General features: G+C 34.8%; 1 protein-coding gene across 5 annotated transcripts in view; it reads left to right on the forward strand.

Moving 5' to 3' along the window:
* kcc (solute carrier family 12 member kcc) overlaps positions 1–19,247 on the forward strand; it is a 61,894-nt gene extending 42,647 nt beyond the window's left edge. For 3 of the 5 annotated variants that reach the window (XM_089650527.1, XM_089650534.1, XM_089650533.1), the window contains exons 5-20: positions 560–795; positions 885–1,038; positions 1,932–2,118; positions 2,201–2,357; positions 3,395–3,787; positions 3,877–3,996; positions 4,082–4,275; positions 5,573–5,741; positions 6,885–7,074; positions 8,645–8,860; positions 9,784–9,891; positions 10,621–10,674; positions 13,098–13,289; positions 15,060–15,250; positions 15,357–15,496; positions 15,586–19,246. In XM_089650527.1, coding sequence (XP_089506653.1) covers positions 560–795; positions 885–1,038; positions 1,932–2,118; positions 2,201–2,357; positions 3,395–3,787; positions 3,877–3,996; positions 4,082–4,275; positions 5,573–5,741; positions 6,885–7,074; positions 8,645–8,860; positions 9,784–9,891; positions 10,621–10,674; positions 13,098–13,289; positions 15,060–15,250; positions 15,357–15,496; positions 15,586–15,677 — 2,793 coding nt within the window. In that variant the 3' untranslated portion in view covers positions 15,678–19,246. Of the gene's footprint in view, positions 1–559; positions 796–884; positions 1,039–1,931; positions 2,119–2,200; positions 2,358–3,394; positions 3,788–3,876; positions 3,997–4,081; positions 4,276–5,572; positions 5,742–6,884; positions 7,075–8,644; positions 8,861–9,783; positions 9,892–10,620; positions 10,675–13,097; positions 13,290–15,059; positions 15,251–15,356; positions 15,497–15,585 lie in introns of all 5 variants that reach the window. The other 2 variants (XM_089650542.1, XM_089650538.1) reach the window with 2 other exon arrangements.

A 19,247-nucleotide genomic window follows, 5' to 3' on the forward strand; every position in this document is an offset into this window, starting at 1 on the left:
TTTATCTATAAGACGCTGTCTAGGATTGCATTTAGTTCGGGTTGAATCTTGCGATCATACATAAAGATAGTTGCCAATAAAAATGTGCGGTGAAAAAATGAAGACAACGTTGGTAGTTCTTATTCGAAGTATGATACAGTTAAAAGTGACCGAATAGGATAGGGTCCCATTAGCGCAGTTGGTAGAGCATTGTCCCGGAAAGACAAGGGTCCTGGGTTCGAGTCCCAGATGTGACCGTTTCCTTTTCTGATTTTTCTGTTTCAGATTTTCGTTTGAAAAAATCACTAATATTGTCCTCAGTATTTAAATATAATTATTGACTTCAAAATTTCTCCATATCTCTCAACCCACTTTATTTTCTTTTATTATAATTACTCATATTATTATTCATTAGTTAAGATTAAGAACCGTTCTCATCCCAGGCGAAATTCCTGATATTTTAGGACCTTCGTAATATCAATTAACAATGTATAATTTAATGTATCTTATCGCTTGTATCACATAATATGCTGTTTTTTATCCTTGGGTGATTATTTCTCATCTTCTTTGTGTTCTGCAGACCTACATGGCCCCATCGTTGTCCATATTCGGTGACTTCACGAAGGACGCGGACGCCATGTACAACAACTTCCGCGTTTATGGCACCGGTCTGCTGCTAGTCATGGGCACCATCGTCTTCCTGGGCGTCAAGTTTGTCAACAAGTTTGCCACCGTAGCACTCGCCTGCGTCATCATGTCCATCCTGGCCGTCTACACGGGCATCTTCTACAACATGAATGGAAACGACAATCTCCAGTAAGGATTTAAATATTTATGATGTTGAATTATATCATGATTTTTGTATGGTGTTGAACTAAAATTGATTGAGTTTGCCTTGTCCACAGTATGTGCGTCCTTGGCAAACGGCTGCTGAAAGACATCAACATCGCCAACTGCTCGAAGGCCATCGGAGGGGAGCTGCATAACCTTTTCTGTCCCAACAAGACCTGTGACCCCTATTATTTGTCCAACAACATCAGCATCGTTCAGGGAATCAAGGCAAGTCCCCTATAATCCTCGTACGTAAAGTTACGCCGAAGAAAATTTTATTTCTTTTTTATTATCGTCCCTCCCTAGAACTAGCGAACCCCGATTTTATCGCAATCATTAAATCTATATTCATCCATCTTAGTGTATAAACGAAGCTCTATTAGAATAAAAACACGGTTTTTGAAGTGAAACTTCTTTAGGCGCGTAATGTTCGGGGACGGAGTAAAACCGAGTCAGAATCGACACGAAAATGCGGGTACCCCCACCACCGCTCACCGTTCACTGTCCCTCTCTCACCATATGCGCTTGTTGAGGTGGGGGAGCCGCTCACGAACGTTCTCTCCCGACACGGGACAACAATCGATGCAGTTTTTGCACGATTCATTAAGGATTTAAGTGCTCATGTATATATCTCGCACTTTAGTTACCATAACCCAATTATCACGACATTAGGAAATGATATTCATGAAATTGACAATGAAAATGGCACATGATTGGTAAATTGTCATTGTAATTTCTTTGTAATTTTTAATTGTAATATTGTTATTTATGTAATATTGTATACTTGTGAATAAATTGAAAATTTTTGGAACTACACATTAATCGAACGTCATTCATCTATAAGAAAATATTAGAAAAAGCAAATCCATGCTTCGTCGTTGAATTATTTAACCTCTAATTTTCAAACTAACCTAAGAGAGAAAATAGAGATGATGAAATGAAAATAGAGAGAGAGGAATACTAGAAGTTTCACTTCTGTCTTGCGTAGGCTTGACACACCCACTTTTTTATTACGACTGTGAGATTTTTATTGCGTGACGCTAAAATAACACCAATATGGTTCATTCTAACTAATCGCATGATAACTTTTTAATTATCGTAACGACCATTTTTTGTTATAGGGATTGGCAAGCGGAGTTTTCTTTGAGAACCTGGCAGATTCCTTCAGCGAACTTGGGCAGCTGATCTCCTACGGAAAGGATCCTCAGGATACGGAAAGGATGGACCGACCCTTGTACAATCAAGTGTCCGTAGATCTAACAACCACCTTCACCATTCTCATTGGAATCTTCTTCCCTTCTGTCACTGGTATGTATTTAATTACTTTGAAGTGTTTCAGGATCTTATATGAGAATCTTGTCGACTCTTATATGTATTATTTCGTTCTCAGGTATCATGGCTGGCTCCAACCGATCTGGAGACTTAGCAGATGCCCAGAAGTCCATCCCTGTAGGAACCATCTGCGCCATCCTGACCACCTCCACCGTATACTTGTCTTGCGTGTTGTTGTTTGCCGGTACCGTTGATAACTTGCTACTGAGAGACAAGTAAGTAATTGAAACACCAGTATGAAAGCACATGATCGTGACGCATTTTCAAGGGAAATTTAATATACTATTGCCATTCTTGACAGAAATTTATTCATTATACTAGATATATTTTTTTTTTTAAAAGAAAGACAAACATTCCTGGGTCACGAATAACCCAACAATGTTTGAAAATCTCCTACTACCATTACAGAAAGCCGAAAATGTTGCTTGTGTTGTGATGGAGGACTTAGCCAGCCGAGGAATCGAACACGCGACGCTCGGGTGAGACCCAAGCGCTATGCCCACTCAACCACTGACCGGTCAAATTAAAGTATAAAATATAGTCATTTAAAAGGTATCGTTGTTAAAACGGTTTATAATAATTATCCTGTCGTTGTTACATAATGCGTGTACCCACGCTTGAGATACGACTAAATGCTCTGTATAATGTTTCAAAGTCAGCTAATCATTATTTTGAAAATTCCCCATTTCAGAGACTACACAGACCTGGTAAGTATAGTTCCATCGATGTTTACCGCCACCACTACCATTCAATGTCCAAACTAATATTCATTCTACTAGAATATTTGTAACAGATCTATATTTTTCCCTATGTGCACATTTTATGTTTATATTTATTTTTCTATATTCTGTAAAACACCCAATCGGGCGTAATAAAGGTTAGCTAAATGCAAACATGCTTTACAACAAACTGTTCGTGTTTATTATTATAAATATCAACAAAGTAAGTACTTTCATAGTAACAAGTACTTATTTTGTCCCATTATTATATACATTTATTGAACTCCTTTGTACAACAGACCCTGTGATAACTTGTATTGTACCTGCTTATATTGTACGCACTCAGGTTTTTAACTTATTATTGTAATCCTGAACAACTTACCTATGACATATTACGTATATTCGTACTTTAAAAAATATAAAAGTCTTAAAGGCGTGAATAAATATGAAATATAAATAAATCATAATATGTTGTTTTATTTGAGGAATTTAAATTTACAGGTAAATTTTCACGTATTTGTTTTTTTGCGCAGGTTCGGGCAATCTATCGGCGGGAGACTAGTGGTGGCCAACATCGCATGGCCCAACGAGTGGGTGATCCTGATCGGCAGCTTCCTGAGTACGCTAGGTGCAGGACTGCAGTCTCTTACGGGGGCCCCTCGTCTACTACAAGCAATTGCTAGAGACGGCATTATACCCTTCCTGGCGCCCTTTGCGAAGTCCTCATCCCGGGGTGAGCCGACAAGGGCTCTCCTACTCACTATGGCCATCTGTCAATGCGGAATCCTGCTGGGAAACGTCGATATCCTGGCCCCGCTTTTATCTATGTTCTTCCTCATGTGCTACGGATTCGTAAATCTGGCTTGCGCCCTGCAGACCTTACTGCGTACTCCAAACTGGAGACCTCGATTCAAGTACTACCATTGGTGAGTAATACAAAAAATCCTTGCTCACAAAATAACTTTTAGATTGAAAACGGTTTTTATGAAAAATTTATATGATTTTCCATGTGCAGGTCTCTTTCCCTGGCTGGCTTGGCGCTGTGCATCGCAATCATGTTTATGACCTCCTGGTTCTACGCCCTCATCGCCATGGGAATGGCTGGCCTTATTTACAAATATATTGAATACAGAGGGTGAGTTTCTACTTCGTTACAATAGCTCTCGCGTATGTTGATGTAAAAAATATTATTTTATTTTAATGTTTTTTATTAATTTTAGCGCTGAGAAAGAGTGGGGAGATGGCATCCGAGGTCTGGCCCTGTCAGCTGCTCGCTACTCCTTGCTGAGACTGGAAGAGGGTCCTCCGCACACCAAGAACTGGAGACCACAGATTCTGATCCTCGCCAAGCCGACTCCTGACCTCGCTCCCAAGTATCGCAAGCTTTTCGCTTTTGCATCGCAGCTGAAGGCAGGTCAGTAGTATGGTTTGATTATATTATTTGCCAATGTAAACATAGGTTTGTAGGTTTTCCAACAGGATTTAAGTGAAATTCGAGATATGTGTTAATGTTATGTTATTTTTACTCATAAAATACTTTCAAAAATATGAACTATGTGTAAATTGAAGCATTTTTGTTCGGTGTGTCGCGGAACAAATCCCATTAACCAGTGTGCCGTGAAGTAAAAAAGTTTGGCAAACACTGATTTAGACTAGGTATATAACGGAATATTTTACCCATATTCGCCATATTATCACTAATCCCCTGGAGGCAAACTAAACTAAGGTTGGTTTGGAGTAACAGTTATGCTTGAAGGGTCTTTGGTCATAGGCTACCCCTCCCCTTGCACTGGCCTTTTCCTTGATACCCTCGACGGTTCGCTGATTAATCCCCTATCTGCTTTGTTCAAAAACCTTCTATTTACAGATACTGAGGTATAACTGTTTGAGTATTGTTTTCATCTTAATAGAACCCTAGCCTAGCCTATTCACTATATCAATGTAAAGAAAAAAAGAATATTGCTATACGCATATATTTTATTTATTTATTTTTTATTCATACCCCAAACTAGGCAAATGTCCGTATTATGGTGGTAATATAAATGAGAAAATATAAAAACGTATTAAAAAAAATATAAAAACAAAAATACAATGTTGTACATATATCGTTATACAAATGGTAGTACAAAAACCTAAATAATAAATATATATACAACAATATGGATAAAGTCGAAATGAATTCACTTAATGGTCTTTCTTTAGTCAGACAATAATTTCTTTCAGGAAGCTTTCCGATTTCGTTCTGCCACTTTCTATGAGCCATACGGTAATTTGCTTTTGAAGAGGGCCTGTTTTAACCTTACTGCATTGCTGCTTGAACCCATTATACACCTTAGGAGCCAGGAATATATGGAAACGTTGTCCAAACGATGTGTTCATTTTTGGTACTATCATCCTTTGTTCTTAGTCTTGTTTTGTAACTCTGATTTACAAGACTATGAAGCTTGGAATTGTTCGTATAATACATTATGAGTGCAAGTATATAAATCTGTCTTAAGTCTAATAATTTTGTTTCCTTAAATAAGGGTGTCGATGGATAGGAAATTTTTACAACTATTAAATCAGTTTTCAAAAATCGCCGAGATGCCATCGTATTGGGCAGTATTTACAAGTTTTTAAAATTTTAAAGGATGTCTTACTGTGAAAGCATGCTTTTAAAAACGTATAATTTGAGTGGAGTGCAACATCATAATGTGTTCTTTTGATGGCAGGCAAGGGGCTGACAATCTGCGTATCTGTGATTGGAGGCGACTACACCCGCTCCGCTGGAGAGGCTCTAGCGGCCAAGCAACATCTACGCAAGACCATGGACCAGGAGAGGGTGAAGGGCTTCTCCGACGTTCTAGTGGCCCGAAACGTTACCGATGGACTCAGCCATCTGTGAGTTATCTTTGCAATAATCAATTATAAAGCAAGAAACCTTGGCCCCTTTACCAGACGAAACCCCCAACACTGTATTAGTGGATCAAATTAATCAAAATAATGCCTTTCAAAATTATTTTAAAATATCTATGCTCTCAGGGGCGGTATTTTAGTTCACTCAGAAATATTTTCAATCGGATTGGGTTTTCAGGAAATCTTCAATCTTCAACTCGACAGACGTAAATAACTCTCAAGCTTGTCCTAGGTGTTATTATTACCAAGACATCGTCTTCTAATTTTCACTTTCGTGTATATCAGAATAATTAAAGAAGTATATCAAATATATAGTAAGCATTTTCCAGATATGTTTCTCCAGTTTTTGGAAATCCTGAATCCCATTAGTATTCTTACTATAATTAAATCCATAAATAGAACAAGTTTCACTCGCCGCACAATGCAATTAGTGCGAGAAGCAACTACATGAAATGTAGCATGGAGTCTTGTGTTGAATATATTGGGTAGACGATAATTAATCGTATTCATCAGATCAGGATTGTCTAAATATCCATTAATGTCTCAAATAATTGTAATAATTAAATAATTTTTTAATAAGCAGAAAATCTATTCGTAAGAGAAATTGTAGAGAATAAAATACCCTAACGTAAAATCTGGGTAATATTTGGGCGAGGGAGATTTTTGGCACCAGGAGGGTTCGGGAATGCTTTGAATAAACTACGACATCAATCGTACGTTGACTACCGAAGAACGCACATTGAAATAAACAGTAATTCTTAAGCGGATTTCATTTTTACCGACTAAATGGTGATATTACTATGCGAATGTGCTAGAGACTATATTTCCTGCACACTGTAAGATTCATTTATTGACAAATTACAGAAAGGGAGACGTTCACGCTCCCTCCCTGTTCTTCGCCACTTGGTTTGTTTTCCTTTGACTGATGGGATGGTCTATCAATTTGGATATCTATGCTGGAACGGTATTTTTATTTTTGGAATTTATAAGATCAAAATTGTTTTCAGCTTACAAAATAAATTTCATATTGGGCTATTTATCAATTAGTCGGGGTACCGCAGGGATCAATTTTAGGTCCAAAACTATTTAATATTACTTTTTTTTTAAAGTTTAACTATGTGCTTACAGTGTCCAAACAACTGGTCTGGGAGGTATGAAGCCGAACACCGTGATCCTGGGCTGGCCCTACGGCTGGCGGCAGTCGGAGGACGACAAGACCTGGCACGTGTTCCTGCAGACAGTACGCCACGTCACGTCTGCACGCATGGCGCTGCTCGTGCCCAAGGGTATCAACTTCTTCCCCGACTCCTCGGAGAAAGTAAGGCAATGATATTTGAAAAAACATGTAATTTTGAGTAAAGCAACTCCAAAGGATATATAAGGAGAGGATGTCAAAGTCGATTATTCTGCAAAAATAAAGTGGGCAGGTCTTTCCCTTTGTGCGTCAAATTATCTCAGTCATCTTCAAATGTAACATCCATCAAATGGCTGATGGTCATGAAAACAGAATTGCATTGTTTCATTCCATTGCTGATTGTCATTTACTCTTGATGGCTCATCAAAACCTTCAAACAATACTGTAATGGAGAAACATGGCAGGTTTGAAGATTGAAACATTTGACCACTGTATACAGCAAACTTCTGGATAGCTGAAAGTTCAATAGACGCGCTAATAATCCACTTATTCTATGTTCGTTTTTCTGATACAGTCATATGATTTTTTTGTAAAATCTTTTTAGTTGTAATGAAGAAAAAAAATCTTATCTTTTATATCACTATTGGACCATCGGACTTCTGATCGCTGTCCTAGTTCTTGTATGTTCAATAGACCTTTTTTTGCAAAACTGAGTTATGAATGCCAATATGTTCATTAGCCTATTGCGCATTAATGAAGCTCAAAAAAAACATATTTTTTGGTGACATTTTAAGCATTTTTCGAGTACCAATATCCACTCACGGAATAATGTTTCAGTTCTTATTTGTTCAATCTCCTGGATATTGAACATTCAAAGACTCAAAGTTATGAATATAATATATTTTTTAAAGTTCATAGATATTTGTTCAACATGTCGCAGAAGGTTGAGGTCTTGAATGTTCAATCTTCACTGTCAACCAATCAGGAGCCGGCTAGTTAAAATGTGCGGCCATGTTGATTTTTAGTTGTTTTCTAACAACGAAATTGTTCCACTAAAAATACGTTTAATTGCGAATATATACTGTTATTGAACTAAAAAATGACTTCACCGACTCCAGAATCAATAAACCTTAGAACAGTAGCTCAAATAGAAAGGTAAGTCTTAAAATTATGTCATTTATAGGATTTTTCACCATATTTTACATGTACTTCTTGAATTTGCTAGGCAAATATACAGGATGCTTAATTTATTATTTATGTATTCAATTATTTATTTACAAACTTAGGACTTTTACCTAAAATGAGTATTAATAAATTATATTGGTGCATTAAGTTTCTTAATTGTAAACCACAATACATTTTTTGCAACACTTTTTTTCTCAAATATAGAATTATGCAATTTTTCCAATCAATGACAATTCTTTTTTTAAAACATTCTTCAGGTAGTACCTAAATAATAAAAAAATGCTAATAAGAGAGTCCAAAAAAAAATCAGACTATTTCAAATTTGAAAACAGAATCTTTACTAAACGGTCACCATATTGAAACGAAAACATAAATTACAAACAAATGTACGTACAGACGAAATGCAAAACGGTAGAGTTAAAATTGTAACAAATATTATGGCGAATAGCGAGTTGGTTTTTAATTCATTTTGCTAACAAGTTAATAAACTTGTACAATTCAAAACCTCCAATTGTAGGAAACCTATCAAAGTACAAATATGTATAATAATCGAGGTGTCTGTTTTGAGGTGGTGGGAAATATCGACGTGTGGTGGATCGTCCACGATGGTGGCCTGCTGATGCTGCTGCCCTTCTTGCTGAAGCAGCACCGCACCTGGAAGAACTGCAAGATGAGAATTTTCACCGTAGCACAGCTGGAGGACAACTCTATCCAGATGAAGAAGGACCTCAAGATGTTCCTCTACCATCTTCGTATCGAGGCCGAAGTGGAAGTTGTAGAAATGGTAAGAATCGAATTGTTAACTAAAGACAGAGCTGTACAGTAAATTAGAGGCGACATTGTGTACTAATATCTCGTTTAAACGTGTTCCACTAGTGATAATCGATGCGCACTGCGCGTATACCGAATTTTGTGGTTTTCCAGTCAGTATGCATTGAAGCGTTAGGAGTATTGCAGACTAAATTTGACTAATTGGATGTACAAAATTGGAACCTATTTTTTCACTTCATGTCTAATCTGAATATAATACTACAATGTATATAATAACTTTAACAAAAATCAAAGAAAACTTAACCTGAATAGGATTTCCTCTACATGAAATGTTCTGTCCTGATTTGAATCGAACATATTATCATGTATTAACAGATCTGTGTTCTTCTACGAACGTTCATTTTAGCAAATACTGACTGAGTGTGAGCACTTAAAAAATTGTATTAAAACCCTAAAAAAATATTGTTTATGTCTCATGTTTTTTTAACACAGGGTGTTAAGAGACTTATCTGACTTTCTTTAACCAGTGATTCCTGAGGTTATCATTTGTAATAAAAATGTATACGAGATTAAAACTAAAATTATAAATAAATCAAAAGATATTGGACTGACAAGAGAAAGATTTTTTTTTTGTTATCTGTTTTTGGTAGAAAAGGAATCACCGGAGACCAAAATTTCATTACCATTTTTACATCAAATTATGTCAGAAATCACTGACTAAAGTAAGTCGGGTAAGTCTCTGAACACCCTGTATCTACAGACCCTTATTCGCCTATTTTCAAAAATCTACTTTAGAAATTAAATATTAAAAAAAGGCTTAAATTTACCCCTGCATACTGCATATTAACTTTCGTTTCTTGATTAAAACAATGTTATATACCTATCTGTAGGTAATTTTCAGTTCGGTTCTCAATATTCAAATGCCTTACTTTTCAGGTTGATAGTGACATATCTGCCTACACGTACGAGAGAACTCTCATGATGGAGCAACGAAACCAAATGCTGAGGGAGCTCCGACTGAACAAGAAGGAGAGTCTGGGGGTGGTCAGTATCATTCATTAATTAATGGATAAAAATGGAGATAGCAAGGAAAGATATGAATATTAGAAGGTTTGGGCAAATGGAGCAGATGAAATAGTGTCTAATTTTGGTACAAAGCTAAGCATGATCAACAAAAATTTCAGGACTCTTAAACCCTCTGTAAGAAACACTATTAATTTAACAGGGGAAAACCTTCATTATTTGCACCTACATGTCTTTTGAAGTTGCAGGATGATTACTGTAATAATTTAATGTTTACAATTCAACTTTGGAATGTAATCTTTTTCACATTATAAAAAATATCTTTGGTGTTTGGTTTTTGTTTGAAGGGTCTTTTTCAAAATTTTATTGCAATCAACTAACATATTATTGTAACTAACTACAGTGCTTAGATTCTAGAAGAGCTAACTGGAATGCATTGCCAGACATCAAAATAAATATTTCACTCTGAATTTAGTCAACCACGTCAATTAATATTATCCTTTGAAAGGCTTACAAATAACTGTTAATTAGCTTTCTGGTTGGTAATTCTTAAATTTCGAGCACTGATTTCATATTACATTTGTTTAATGTCTATGTTATTGGTAATTGGTACACTAAACTTTGAGTGGATGAATGTACTCTAAATGGATATAGCACGATGACTAATGATAATGACTGGTGTGAAACGCAACACGCAACTATTGTCATGACATGTTGTTTTCTTTCTGTGTTATGGCGGCGATCCGGCAGGTCAACTCGCTGGTGGACTTCAACGAACCCAATGGGGAAGAGAAGTTGCCTCTGGTAAAATATTCCAACAGTGAACCCAATCATCTTCATAATCCATACTATTGTTTTTTCAGTAACCTCCTAGGTTATGTTCACTGTACTTGCCAAGTGTTTATTGGTTTTAGCGATCATCTACATACATTTACTCCATTCCAGTTATTTGGCCGAATGTTCAGCTTTTTCTGTTCTTCATTTTTCTGTAGAAGTCCAGCTGTAACACAATTTTTTTAAGCTAAAGATCATTATTAGAATAACTGAAATATATATTTTTTAAATCTGATTACACACGTGGCCTCTCTACTGATGTTCGAAAGAATTTGTTTTATTGCTGGCTGGTAGGTTTAGCACTCATTATGAAATTTGTTTTTGATTATTATAATATTGTGTTGAAATGAACTAAGAGTAACCTTCTTCTACGCATTATTTTAACTTTCCAGTGAAAGAAAATAGTCATAATAATAAAATAAAATACCATTGAAAGTATTATGGTTTGCACGATACTTGAAAGAGTTGACATTAAAGAGACAATTAAATATGGAGGATGTAATATTTATCAAAGCACAATATTAAAATAAAAAATTGTTTGTTAGTTTAAATGGTATCCTAATTTAAATGGTGTTCGAACTGTGTTCTCCCTTGTCCCATCATAATGCTAGTCCTACACGAGCGCTGTACTCTCGTAATATTTGTGGGTGGCTTCTGTCATTATATATGTATATTTGGCCTGTCTCACTATAATATATATCCCGAATGTATGATGAGCAATATAGTGAAATGGGCCAAGCCCACATATATATTATAATGAGAGTATAGTACTCATGTGAGACTAGCTTAATAATTTTAGCAAAATTAATCATGTTGTACGCCTTAAAAAAATATATTTAATTTTCATCACTGATGACCTCCGTGGTCAAGGAGTAAGTAAGGTAACTTGTGTTATTTCACAAATTACTCATTTAAAAATAATGTATAGTATATTTGCGGCACGTTCCAGAGTGGAAGATACTCTCAGTATTGCCCTGGTGTAAGACAACCATTCAGAATTGAAACATTTGTTGAAATGGCTTTAGACATGTTCGGTGACCAGATGTGAACAGCCAGGTACTTCCCCATCTTTCTCTTCCCCATCTTCTTCCTCTCCTCACTACCTTCAGCCTCACAACATACCTCAATTGGGGATGCCATATTCTCTCACTGGTTCCAGGTGGTTGGGAGTAGTTGGGACTCTTGTGTTAGATACCACTTAATACTATAGCAATACCTTACTACACTTTTCGTTAGGAGTTATTATTTACTTTTTTGTGATATTGTTCAAACAACCTGTGACTGTTTCCCAAGAAATATTTTCTTATTTTTCTAATCTGTGAATAACCTAAAATGAATTATTTTTAACTAATGTATACCTACTTAATTAATTGGCTGTCATAAAGATTAAACGTTACACGCATGGAAGATACATCTATGCCCGCTGTCAGTAAGTAATTGACATAATCCTACTGCTGTAAGACCCTGCGCAGAAAATTAAATTCATTACAATAAGATTGAAGAACGGTCTGCAGCGCAGTTCAGTATGGAACTTTTCTGCGCATGGTCTCACAGCATTTGGTGTATGTCGATTGCCTACCAACCCGTGGGACGACGGGCTTAGATTGTGTGATATTTTAAGCAAAAAATGTATCTCTTAACATTCCTAAGAAAAAAGTTAAGAAAAAAATATTGAAACATTAAAAGACCTAACCAATGTTATTTGTACGCATGCTTTTTTTTATTATTGCTTAACTTTCACTTATCAATCGTTTTAAATGTGTATAAAATTAGAATGTACTTTCTTTTTCGTTTTTTGCTGGCGTAGCGCACAAATGTATTCAGTGAAACATTATAATTATTCTTAAAAGATTACTTCAAATTTTATACATAATATAACCAAACAACATGATGAATTCAAACGTTGGTCCCATGTATTAAATCAACATCTCTATATAATTTAAAATATTGTTAATAATTGTGGTTATATTTCATTGTATTTAAATAGTTCTTTGGGAATGATTATTTTTTCAACCACTTAATTACTTTAACTCATAAAAAATTGTGAAACATGCCTCTAAAATCATGAAAAATTAAATTCTTTAATGGCTTTATTTCATAATTTAAAACACAAATAAATAAAGCAGCTCATATCCGTATTAGATATTTGCTATACTTTTTGATTAAAAAATTTTATTATTCAGTTTGATCAAATATTTTGGCCTCAAATTCAAATTTGAGTTTTTTATGCTTAAGATAATAATAAACAATTTAAAAAATTTAACTTTTTTTAATATAACAAATCATTTCACTTACACATTTGTGCAATATGCCATTGTAATCAACTGCTTTCCAATAAAGTAAAAAGAAAATAAAATTCCAGCCATTAATTAACACAATAATTGCTTGTGCAGGTTCAAGCCATTGTGGACCACCACCACAGCGAGGTGAAGACCGCCACCAAGGTCCGCTTCGCCGAACCTGGGGGTAAGGAGGGCGGCAGCGCTCCCTCCAGCCCGCCCCCCAACAACTCCGCTCCCCACCAGACCGCCACCAACCCCTCCTCCCCCACCATGCCTAACGGGCTCGCCGACAAGTCCGAAGAGGTATTGTTTTATAACTCTTTAAAAAAACCTCCCATATACAATATATTTACCGTAAATAAATATTACGTAATATACAGCCACTTCACTAAAATCGTGCAATGGAGAACAATCTCCACACATAACATAAAATGTATATAACAAATACGAGGTGGCTTGAAATGTCTGATGTAAATCTGTTGTCTTTGATCCAAATAAAATGAATGCAAATATGTTAGTTTTAAAATGGTTTTGAAGGCTGCAACAGTTATCACGATAGCAGCAACCACTATATATAATGTACAAAACTAACACAATTTACTCATCAAAGTTTGCAATAGGAATATTTAACCATTGAAAATAATATTGATAACTTGAGTTTTCAGTGATATTATGTAAATTGATTAGTTAGACCTAATTACATAAAAATAAGAAACAGGGCAAAAATACCTTACGAAATGACACACTTATCGAAAAATTATTGTTGTACTTACCATAATATACATACGTATTGACCTAAGAGGTGTAAATACACATTTATTTTATACTAAACAGCTTTTTAACAATTAAGTTACCTGGACATATAAAATATAGACAGATCTCCATTGAGTGACTTAAGTATTTTATTCTGAGGTGTGTTGCACCCTAAAGTAAACAATTAAGTAGTTAATATGGCGTTAAAGGCAAAGTTATTCTGTAACTAAATTATCACTACTTGTCTTCAAAATACCCTTGTAGTTATGAGAGTATTATAATATTATATTATATTGTGTCTGTAATGTCCCTTGAAGATGTAATCCAGTAAAGCCGCGTACTCATCTGGGAGCTGTAACCGTTACCATTACCAAAATCATGGTCTGTGTGTGGCTTGCGCGCCTGCCGCAAACCCGTTTCGCGGTGAGCTGATGGCTGTAGATTTGGCTGCGAATCAAAGGGCGCCCGTTACAGTTACAGTGGTGTAGATATCGCATGCACAATAGAGCCTGGTTACTATATCTGCAAAGGTTATGGTTACAGCTCACAGATGTGTACAAGACTTTAGGCACCTTTTCATGTTCAGTGATTTGAATTTTGAAATTAGTACCACTATTATTGCAGAAAAAACGGATTCTTTAAAAGACTGCTACCTTCTTCAAGTATCTTTAAAAAAAACAGTTAAAAACCAGAATAAGACTTGGTTAATTGATCTACTTCAACCCTGATTTTAGTCCTTTGTACCTTCAAAGTTACGAGCTCCTATTTTTAAAATACAGATTTGTAATATTATTTAAGTTGGTGCCTAACTTCAAATTAGTTGAGTTATATTAGGTAGATGTACAATTAATAATTTATTACTAGCTATGTATACGATTCTTTCATCTGCACTTACCTACCCATAACTACCTTTTCCATCATTTAAAAACCTTGACTTGCACATAATATAATCATGTCAATCATCTCGGTTAATCAAAAGAAATGTAAACAACTAAAATATTATAATTATGTACATATTGTGTGTATGAAAATATAAAATCATAAATGTTATGAAGACTCAATGGACTCCGAAAGAATCTGGTTAATCGGACTCCTAGAATGTTGCCTTATAATATGAACTATCTGATATTGAAGTCAACACTCACTTGTGTCAATGAATTATTGTCTTACATTTTTATTTGATTCCAGTAATTAGCACAATGTACAACATTTACTTAATATTTGACATCGCCCGTAATCATTGAATCGATTGTGTGCAAATCCCGTGCAAATCATAAACACCACTCTGGCTCCTTAAATGATTTTAAATTCATTAAAAAGGGTGGCGAGTTCCGCCGTAGCCTTTTGCACATAATCGATTCAATGTGGGACTCTTCTCCCGATGATGAATCGTCCCAGTGCGAGGGAGACAAGAAGTGTGCCGACAAGAGTGCGGGAGAGAAGGATGCCAATAACACCAGTTCCACTGCTCAGTCAGATTCCACTCCGGGCAAGGCCACCAACATCACCCCGTGAGTGACACTCATACATCTGATAAACATATACATATACAACTCTAACTCTTACTGTTACTGCCCTTAGAGTCCCTTATAATTCAAGGTTCTATGTTAATTGCAGGGATGAAGGCAACGTCAGACGAATGCACACAGCTGTGAAGCTGAATGAAGTGATAGTAAATAAATCCCACGACGCCCAACTGGTTATCTTGAACTTGCCTGGCCCCCCGAGGGACACAAAGATGGAGAGGGAATCTAACTGTGAGTAGAGTGATAAGTATAAGTGAGTGTACCGCGAGTGGTAAGTGCATACAGTTGTACTGATGGGTTCTGTTATCTTGTCTTTGCAGATATGGAGTTCCTGGAAGTTCTCACAGAGGGTCTGGAAAGAGTGCTGATGGTGAGAGGCGGTGGACGGGAGGTGATCACCATCTACTCTTGAATCAGTCGACATCTCCTTAAACTTCACAATTTTATTCCTAATTGTGGTTTTGAATATTTTCGCTACGGAAATCTAACTGAGTGGAGGTTCAACTTAACATTCGGGACAAGAGTTTTAAAAGACTGAGACAGATGATGATATCTCCTTTCAGACTGTGTTTGTACCCTAGTGAGGTGCGATGAATGTAATGTTTCAGCTCAGCTACAGCTAAATACACCTTCTCTGCGTAAGCCTAATTCTCCAATATCTTCACCAATGAGAGTAAACATTCATCTTGAAGAACACATCCAAAACTGTAATCTTATGAATTATTCTGGTACGGAGCCTTCTTTCAAATATGTACTTCAATTAGAAAAAAGTGATGTTAATAGTGATTTTGCAATATATAGTACATTTTAATTCGAATATTGGATAAATTTAGTACTTATTATTAATTTAAGACGAAAATTGGACAATTTTGAAATTTGCGTGTTTCGTATTATAGTGTTTGTATAATTATTATTCTTAGACATTTACCTGTGGTGAGTTGACTTTACTTGAATACGAACTATGTACAACTACTATACGGTCTTTAGTAATTATGTAATGCATTGTGATTCAAAGACCGGAGTGAAAACCAGAATTTCATTTGCCCAATTACTTATATTTTTGTATGATTCGTGAATAATTTTAAATGCTTCATTTTACTTTATTTCTTGAGTTTTATAATATTATTGTTATTGTTTACAAAATATTCGTAAACAAACATGCAAATGTGATCGCAATAATAGAGGAAATAAGGAACTATACAAATATTTATGATTGTTTAGAAACTGATATGTATTGTTGTAAGAGCGAGTGCTTTTGTAACTTTTGAGAAGCTTCTGTCTTTTCTAAAAAGTAAACTGTTTAAGGTGCGGCAGACTATGGATTCATTATCTGATCAAACCATTCACATCGTTCTTCAGCTAGATGTACATACACTATTATTTACACTTTCCAAGTGATATTGTATGTTACGAGTTTCGAGTCGAATATGTAATTACCAAAGATTTCTACCTGAAGTAAATAATGATTAATCTGTGGGTTCAAATCTCAAATTAAATGTACTTCTAATATAGCCACAATTATACTATATTTATTCATTACATACTCGTGCATACGTTTCAGTACAATATTCTTAAGTAACTAGTAAAATTCTTACGAGGTACTTAATCTGATAATATAATAATATTATGTATAATGGTAGAATCATTATATAGTTAACTATTATTAGCAATTTGTCTCATATATTATATTTATTATAACAATGTGTATAAAATCATTGTTCAAATCATTATATTAATTTTTTAAATTGTTATCTACCAATAATGGATAGAAAAAATACCATTAGATTCGAAAAGACTTACTAATGAACACTTATTCTTAAAACCTTTGTAGGTTACTCAGCCCTCCTTGTACGAATACCTGTAGATCCGCAATATCAACCTACTTCCACGGAGAGTTGTAGGTCCTTGGCATTTCACATGAACCATAACATGAGCAGGTAGAGGTCAATACACCCATTGACTGTGAACCCACTCCGACCAAAGAGTGCGGCTCCCTAACACTATTGTGAACCTACTCAGGCCTCAGTTTGACAATTTGCAATTAAAACAAAATTAGTTTTGTTCGCATGTTATTCTTGCTAGAAAGATTTCAATGATTTTAATCATTCTTCAACATAAATATTTAATCTTTTATTAAATAAATAAATTTTAATAAAAATAGCGAGTAACCGGATTCAAGCAAAGATATGAAGGTAGCTTTGAGATTTGGTGGAATGAAATGACTCTCTGGAATAAGTAGATAACTTTACTAACAATAACTACCAAATGCAAATGCAATAATGGGTGTAGATTGTAGATGACATGTGTTGATTGATTGATTGATTGAGTGTATCCCACATGAACATAACATGTCTGTGTGTGTTGTGATAAACGGAACTGTACATTGTACTGAGAACTGAGAACCTTTTTCCCACCCTTCCCCAGTAGTTCCAGAAAAGGTATGGAATATGAAGAGGTCACTTCCCAACTTAACCAATAAAGATTGTGCCCGTAGATTTTAGACTTAATTATGTACAATACAACTTGTTAACAGTTATGTAATAACAAACGAATCGATAAAGAAAATTTATTATAATAAAAGTTTTGGATCATCATTGCACCGAAATCAAACACGAAATGTGTTCTGACTTAGAAAAATGTGTTCAAAACACAATATAAATATTTGTTTTATAAATACATTTTATAAATCATGTTATGCACCACTCATTAAATATTCTTCATTAGTTATAAACATTATAAATAATAGTTGTTGTAAATTTATATAGATAATTTAAAAACCACAATTTACCTATTAACATAATATAAATATATATTCCGCCATATAAATGTGTAATTTTAAATTGATGTCAAAAGAAAGTAAGTAGCTAGAATGTGTGATAAATTAGTATTAGCCAAATGTATGACAAAACTGTTCAGGGGTTCTCATCTCGAATACATATATTCATTAATTATAACATACATACATGTTTATTTATTCTCTATGTGTCAAAAATGCATAATTATGTCCAAAGACAAATGATTTAATTTTACAAGAGTGTTCATCATTGGAAGCATTACTCCATACAGTGGTTGGTTGCAATCGTAGCCGATCGGAACGACACTCTGCTTCCTTAAATCCAGAGTCTGTACGATTCCGTAGAAATCTATACTTGACCGGGGAATAAGAGTTCCGGTCGGTCAAATGTTTGTATTTGAGCGCTAACTTCATTTTTTTATATCTGGAAAACTAAATAATTTACTTAACTTATATCTATATAGATTTATCTTTCAAAACGTGCTCAATTCTACCAATACGCTTGCACGCCCTTGTGCAATATCATACTTCACATCCTGGACTTAACTCACTAGAAGAGTAGGACTCCGCAGGGAAAGGGTAAACATGAAAACATTATTTTACAATAAATACAAAGAAAATACTAAAAGTACTTTTATATAAGAGCGTAAAACGTTCAAACCATTTCTATTTATCCAAAATATTCATTTGCCTTAAATATTGAAATTTGTACCTGTGTTGGACGTTCAGATTGATGTTCTTATGTACTATTGAATACTGAGTGTTTCGTAACTACATATTACGTTACACATAGGAACAGACTTTATGTTGGAGTGCCAATCAATTTCTCTTGAAATCTGATAGATGTATTAAATTGCACATTTATAATATTGTTAGGAGATTTCAAGTTTATAATAATTGTTGAAACTTATAAAACTTTATTTGTCTGATTACCAATAATTATTGTTTTTCCAGATGTTTGTATACTTGTAATATTAGAGCGCTCTATTTCTTTTGTAAACAACGCATGAATTTCAATAAAGAAACTTTATATCTCTGCTTAAAGTAATAGAATAAAAATAACACTAAAAACTTGTGCATTATTGATTTCACAGAATGTTTATGAAACCCAATACAAAGAATTAAAAAAAATTGTAGTATACTGACATTACCAAACGGGTAAAGAAATCTTTTTAAATAATAGCTAAT

This window comes from Hesperophylax consimilis, chromosome 3 (genome assembly GCF_061612785.1).
Source record: "Hesperophylax consimilis isolate HC1 chromosome 3, BYU_Hcon_1.0, whole genome shotgun sequence".
Classification (NCBI taxonomy): Eukaryota; Metazoa; Arthropoda; class Insecta; order Trichoptera; family Limnephilidae; genus Hesperophylax; species Hesperophylax consimilis.